General features: G+C 36.4%; 1 protein-coding gene across 1 annotated transcript in view; it reads right to left on the bottom strand.

The window, feature by feature from the left end:
• The window catches only part of LOC133618892 (uncharacterized), a 41,983-nt gene continuing 34,075 nt past the window's right edge, over nucleotides 1-7,908 (bottom strand). The window contains exons 24-25 of the mRNA XM_061979748.2: nucleotides 1,545-1,716; nucleotides 1-372 (exon numbers count right to left, since the gene is read on the bottom strand). Of these exons, the coding sequence (XP_061835732.2) occupies nucleotides 1,575-1,716 (142 nt within the window). The 3' untranslated portion in view covers nucleotides 1-372; nucleotides 1,545-1,574. The remainder of the gene's footprint in view (nucleotides 373-1,544; nucleotides 1,717-7,908) is intronic.

Raw genomic sequence — 7,908 nt, 5'->3', positions numbered from 1 at the left:
AGTAGTCCCGAGTTCAATCCCGGGCTCGAGATCTTTCTGTGTGGAGTTTGCATGTTCTCTCCATGACTGCGTGGGTTCCCTCCGGGTACTCCGGCTTCCTCCCACCTCCAAAGACATGCACCTGGGGATAGGTTGATTGGCAACACTAAATTAGTGTGTGAATGTGAGTGTGAATGTTGTCTGTCTATCTGTGTTGGCCCTGTGATGAGGTGGCGACTTGTCCAGGGTGTACTCCGCCTTCCGCCCGAATGCAGCTGAGATAGGCTCCAGCAACCCCGCCACCCCAAAAGGGACAAGCGGTAGAAAATGGAGGGATGTAGCCAATTGTGATGAATCATGTGTCCACTAGAATGGACATCATGCATCGCTGCACTGTAAAAAAAAAAGACATCTGTTGATTTCATGGTAAAATTCTGAGCTGCCAATTTTTTACGGTCGTCGTTTTTACAGTGCATTACTGTACATTTAAAAACGGTGCGATTGTACCGTACGGTACAATGTTGGCAACTGAGCTGACAATATTTCACTGTAAAAGCTGTGAAAGTTGAATGTTTTTGTCATACCGTTATTACACTGTTTGGATATGTTAAAATGTGTGAACACTTTGTTAAACATCACTTAAAAACACATGTAGTGTTCACAAAATCCTATTTTATTCAGTATTCACATCCAATCTGAGTTTCTGGACAATTCCTACGAACTCCTTGAAAAATTTAGAAAAATTATGTTGAATATAGTTTATAAATTATTAGAATCACTCCTTAAGTAGGTTATCATAAATTATGCATCATAGAGTTAAGTATACTTAAGCGTGTTAAGGATTGATCAAAACCTACCAATTAAAAGGGTTTTACATTTAGCTCCATAATAGGGCTAAGTTAACACGTTAACATATGCGATTAAGATGAATACAATGATATATATTTTTAAATAGCACATTAATTACAAATAAACTTAGATTAATCATGCACAATTTTGAGCGCACATGCTCTTTTTACCTTAACTGTGAATTTTTACGTGAAAGTGATCAGGTCAAAACATACAGAGATGGGTGAGGAAACTGAAACGCTGGTAAATTTCACCTCAAAATAAACCCAAATGTGACTTTAGATAAAACTGTGACCAACTTTTGAGCAAATAAATGAAGATTCAAGTATATCATTCAAACATTGAATCACACAACTTGAGTCTTGTCAAATTATTGGTGTCTTTTTTTAAAGTTAACTAAATGATTCAAGCAAGTAATTTACCATGATTAATCCAAATTCTGAAGTGTGATTAATGTGATTACACAAAATAATTGCTGACAGCGCTAATTTGAATTTTTGAACATAAAGCAGCAGTTTGATGCCAGGTATGCGGCATCAGGGGGAGTGAAACAATCGAATATGATTATATATATCAGTTTGAACATCAAATATGTTGTCTTTGTAGCATATTCAACTGAATATGGGTTGAAAATTATTTGCAAATCATTGTATTCCGTTTATATTTACATCTAACACAATTTCCCAACTCATATGGAAACGGGGTTTGTACTTTACATCCATGTGCAGGTGTAGATTCGGCGTGTTTTATGTGTGGCATTGCCGGGGTGTGATGTTGTCTATGATCCGGGGGCTGCAGTGGGTCATGTAATGCAGAGCAGGGTCCGAGTAGTTGAAGGGTGGAGGATTGTGTGCTTCCTGTACGTTGCCTGTTAACAGGTGAGGCAGACTGAAAGGAAAAAAAAAATCACATTTTACTTCAACATACAAAAAACTTTGGTGCTAAAAAGTTGCAATGGTTTGGAGGAATGTGCTTCACAACTTGGCTAATGTCTTTAAATGCATACCAAAGACAACAAAAATGGGACCCATTACCTCCCTGCTTGGCACTCAGCATCAAGGGTTGGAATTAGGGGTTAAATCACCCAAATAATTCCTGAGCGCAGCCACCGCTGCTGCTCACTGCTCCCCTCACCTCCCAGGGGGTGGAACAAGGGTATGGATCAAATGCAGAAAATAATTTCACCACACCTGGTGTGTGTGTGACTATCAGTGGTACTTTTTAACTTAATATTGTGTTAATCTTTGGTTACCTAGAATGAAAAATAAAAGCAACATTTCCAACAACTCAATTGAAGTATTGGCGTTAATTTGCGTGGGAATAAATTAAAATTTGCCCAGCCCAACGTGGGAAGTACATCACCTGCCAGAGGGGCTGTGGTGAACCGATACACACGTGTTGTTACCCATTTAGGGAGAGGTCAAAGTATGATGAGCATACTGGCATAAATATAAAGCACAAACTGAAACCAGCACATCTATTTAACAGACAACAAAAGACCATAGCATAGGGTCTCCAAACAACGGCCCGCGGGCCGAATGTATCCCACCAGCGTCCAAAATCCGGCCCGCGGGAAGTCTCAGGTTTTTTTTTTTTAATTTGTCCCACCACTTCTATGTTAGCTACCTCTCTTTGTTTAAAATGTCTATTTTCTGCTGGATCTACTCTCGATTTTATGCTGCCCTCTTTCTGCTACAGCTGTTACATATATTGTAATACTGTACATCAGGGGTGTCCAACTCATTTCAGCTCAGATGCCACATGGAGGAAAATCTGAGCACAAGCAGGCCGGACTATTAAAATCATGGCATTAAAACAAAAAAATAAAGACAACTTCAGAAAGTTTTCTTTGTCCTACTTTGGCCAAAAATAGAACAAACACATTTTGAAAATATTACAATAAAAGTATAGGAAAAAGTTTAGATCAGGGGGTCCCCAAACTATGGCCCGAATCCGGCCCGCTAGCGTCCAAAATCCGGCTCGCGTGAAGTCTCAAGTTTTTTTTTTTTTTAATTTGTCCTTTCTAATCTATTTTCTACCGCTTGTTACTCTTTTGGTCTCCTCGCCACTCAGGCAAATCATATTGTCCAAAAATGCATTTTCCCAATGATAACGTGACATCATCGCGCTTACTCTTCTAGTCAATTACTGCGTGAGGAATATATATATATATATATATATATATATATATATATATATATATATATATATATATATATATATGTGTGTGTATATATATATATATATATATATATATATATATATATGTATATATGTATATATATATGTATATATATATATATATATATATATATATATATATATATATATATATATATATATATATATATATATATATATATATATATATACACACACACACACACACACACACACACACACACACACACACACACACACACACACACACACACACACACACACACACACACACACAGCCCGGCCCCCGAGTCAAAAAGATTGGGGACCCCTGCCATAGCACCTAATACAAAACAGCCCCGAGAAAGATAATAGAAAAGGGAAAAAAATAACGTTAAGTATTAGAGATGAAATGGACACATTGAATAAGTTATATAATTAAAAAAATACTATATAAATACAATATTACAATATATGTGTATAATAAATATAGGTAAGCATGCCATCTCTACTTAAATGATGAAATAATGTGCATGGTGTACAATTAGGATGAGTATGATTATCTGTATATGTATGCACAGGGGTGTGGCTCCAAATGTTGGGCCCCTATACACAAGATTCCGAGGGGGCCCCTAAACCCAACGTCACCGCCTCACACACACACACACACACACACACACACACACACACACACACACACACACACACACATGGAATGTTTACATGCTTTTAAAAGATGGTATTGGACTAGAACATATCGAGATAACACCTGAACCCCCCCACCCCAATAATTTTGTTTTGTTTTCATTTTTAATTTCATGAAATTTTTTTACCCCCAAAAAATGCCAGCAAATTGAACATAAAGTGGCCGTGATATGAATTTGCATAACCATATACTGTAACTTATGATTATTCAGATAAACGTGATTATAAATATGTTTTCCTTTACTTCAGAGTTTATAAATTAGCTGATTCACGTTTAATTATTATCAGTGGATGAGTACTAATAATGTAGCATCTCCTGGTAGTTAAGCTTCCTCATTTTTAAAACCTTGTGATACCTCTGTTTCTAACTTTAATTGAGGCTCCTTGAATGCACCACAGTTATGGGCACTCAGATGCAAAATTTAAACTTGTACATAACTTTCTCCTATGCTGCCACAGATAGATTTTTTACCTTTCTTCTACCACGTCATCATTGTACCAAAATGCTGGTGCTGTGTTTGTCAACTTTATTACTGAACTTTCATGACAATATTTATTTTATCCTAACATTTAGGACGTAGTCTCTATAACTTACATATTTAAATAATTTTACAAAAGCCCAGGGCCCCCCTGTGCATGGGACCCCTGTAAAACGTCCCCACTTTCCTCTCCACTTCCACGCCCCTGTGTAGGCATAAGAGTTTTATGTATTTTATATACCGTATTTTTCGGAGTATAAGTCGCACCGGAGTATAAAGCGCACCGGCCGAAAATGCATAATAAAGAAGGAAAAAAACATCACGTTACGTCGCCTGGTATGTTAACGTAACATATTATGGCAAGAGTCATTCAAATAACTATAACATATAGAACATGCTATATGTTTACCAAACAATCTGTCACTCCTAATCGCTATGAAATCTTATACGTCTAGTCTCTTACGTGAATGAGCTAAATAATATTATTTGATATTTTACGGTAATGTGTTAATCATTTCACACATAAGTCGCTCCCTGAGTAAAAAAACGGCAACTTATTGTCCGAAAAATACGGTAATATTTGTGGGGAAAAGTTGAAAGACAAAACATCATTTTGGACAAGAATTTTGTGAAACCATTAAAATAACCAAAACAAAAAAACAAAAAGTAACCAAACAACCCCCCAAAAAAACGAGTGAATCATCCTACCTCTATTAGTGCCAGGAGTCATATACAGTAGCGTTCAGCAATTTGGTGACATTGTCTCATGCAATACAAGGCTAAAGTGTCTAAACTTCTGACTGCCACTATGTATGCATTTTTTCCTATCATGTGATTAAATTCATGTGGAATAACTTTTGCCAATGGCAGTCAATAATCTCAAGATAAGTATAGAAATGTTTGGATAAGCAGTTCTTGAATATTCAGCAACTCATGAATATTAATGCAGACTCAAGGCCAAGTTAGTTTAAGAATATAAATATTCTGAAATATGGAGCTAAAGCCGATTAAAAAGAAAGTCGCCCACATAAGGAATGTGTCACTGATTTCTAGAGATGATTTTGCAGGACACTAGTGATGTGGTTAAATTGATGTTTATGGCGAATGGATTATACCTGTATTGCGCTTATCTACCTTCAAGGTACTCAAAGGGCTTTGACACTATTTTCACATTCACACCCCAGCAGGGACAAGACACTAAAACAACGTTAAAAACTTTTTGAATTAGGTCCTGACGTTGAGCAACTCAAACCTAACGTTGAAACAACATGCTTTTTGACGTATAATCAATGTTGGGTTCTGATGTTGAGTTCACCATTGAATTATGGTAATTTTTCAACCAATAACTTACAACACAAAAACAATGTTGAAACAACATGTTTATTGAAAACGTTTAGCAAATGTCAGGCTGTGATGTTGATTTGACCATTGAAATTTGGTATTTTCTCAACCAACAACGTGGATCCAACGTTAAACTTATTTATTTATTTATTTACAAATACAACTATTTTGGAACGTTGTATCAAAGTCCGTTTTAAAGGACATGTACAGTATGTGTAATCAACGTTGTATCAATGTCTTGTACCTGCTGAGACACACATTCACACACTGATGGCAGGAGCTGCCATACAAGGCGCTAACCTCGACCCATCAGCAGCAAGGGTGAAGTGTCTTGCCCAAGGACACAACGGACGTGACTAGGATGGCGCAAGCTGGGATCGAACCTGGAACCCTCAAGTTGCTGGCACGGCCGCTCCTTCACCCAAACCACGACAAAGATTTTGAAAAAAAAGATTTGATTTAAAATGTAAAATAAAAGTGTAACTTTAAAATCCTTTGTCAAATTGAATCATATAAGTTGCTTTTTGATGAGCATTTGAGCAACAAGCATTTCAAGTTAAGGTAACATTCAAAAGCATATCGTTCACAATCATTATGAAAGACATGACGACGGATTTATTTTTTCTAATGCATTCGAAATATTAAATAAACGTAAATAAAGGTCTGCTTACAATGGAGCCAGTAGGGGGTCCACTCTTCCGCCTATACAACCCAATAAAAAAACATTAAAAACCTCCAACAAAACTAATTTTACATTTAGTGACTTGAATATTAACCAAGTGTTAGTGATATTGTTATTATAAGCGCTAACGCAGACAAAGAATTCATAGCAGTGCCGTGATAACTAGCTCGTTTCCCTATACTGACATCATCGGCTGGTAAGCTGCTTCCTCACCTCGGTGCTCTTGAAAGTTTATTCGAGATCATAAATTATGCCTCTCACCTTGATAGTAGAAGAAAGAGGACGTATTTCAACAAATTGGTACACTTTGACAAAAAAACATTTGGTTCCATCCACCTTTCCTTTCGAGGATTATAAATAATTTTTCATTTAAACGGGAATATAACAAGATTATATCAGTCGGTATCCTAATGACAGCAGACATTGTACAGTAAGTGATGTTTTATTATGTTTGTTGACTCTCATGAAGTTTGCAGTGAGTAATAATCAGTGATGTTGCTGAAAGAAAAAGCTTAAGTCGTGATGCGTTTTTTAAATTAATGCGTCGCGTATGCTTAAAATTATCAAAGTACGTAAATAATAGGGCTGTCAACATTAACGCGTTAACTAACGCACGTGATTAATAAAAATGAATCACTTCCGGGCTAAGGCTTAACCCGAAGACGCACACACTTGTTACATGGTCTGTGATTGTGAGGAGGGGCGGCCCATTTCTATGGAAATAGAATTGTCTCACATCAACTTATATATATCAATATGATATTAATAAAAATAAATATACAAATACAAATACAAATGTGATATACAAATAAATAATTTGTATACATAAATGCGTATTTGTAAATATATTTTTGAGATTTGAAAATATATACAAATAAAATGTATAAATATAAAAATGTGACATACAAATAAATCAAGAATTTGTATGAATAAACGTGTATTTGTAAATATATTTTTGAGATTTGAATATAAATATTCTTGATTTTGTATTTGTATTTGTATTGAATTTGCATTTGTGGATCGCTTCTTTGCTTTTGTGTCGATGAGACATTCCTACCACAAACCAGAGGCACAAATAAATGTGACCGAGTTTGAATGTGGAGTTACACACTCCCCTGAACAACCAGCAGAGGGCATTGCAGACAGAGCGGTCTGGGTCACAGACATGGTCAGACAGTGGCAAGCCAATCAGAGGCACACTAGGGAGGGTCATATAGTAGATTAAATGGATGGGTAAGTAATAACTAGTATTGATAACTTTTTCGGGTGTGTTGTAGTCGTGCCATGGTTGTATAGTGGATTAAATGGATGGGTAAGTAATAACTAGTATTGATAACTGTTTCAGGTGTGTTGTAGTAGTAGTTGAATCTACTAGATAGTTTAGTCAGTCACTCACGATGACGTCTGGCAACATCCAAAATACCTAACAAAGTAAAATTGGAAGTAGGAGAAAAAAAAGACCCTCCAGTAATGTACAGATACAACATTTCAGTACTTCTACTACTAGTGAAGTAGGCCTTAATAGCCTTGGCCTTAGCTCTACGTCGTTAGCTGCTAGCTGGCTAATGTTGCCAGACGTCATCGTCACATCAACACCTGTAAAAGCTGAGTGACTGACTAAACTATCTAGTAGATACAACCATGGCACGACTACAACACACCTGAAACAGTTATCAATTCTAGTTATTACTTACCCATCCATTTAATCCACTA

This window comes from Nerophis lumbriciformis, linkage group LG02 (genome assembly GCF_033978685.3).
Source record: "Nerophis lumbriciformis linkage group LG02, RoL_Nlum_v2.1, whole genome shotgun sequence".
In the NCBI taxonomy this organism is placed as follows: Eukaryota; Metazoa; Chordata; class Actinopteri; order Syngnathiformes; family Syngnathidae; genus Nerophis; species Nerophis lumbriciformis.
This window is presented reverse-complemented; position numbering and strand designations above follow the sequence as displayed.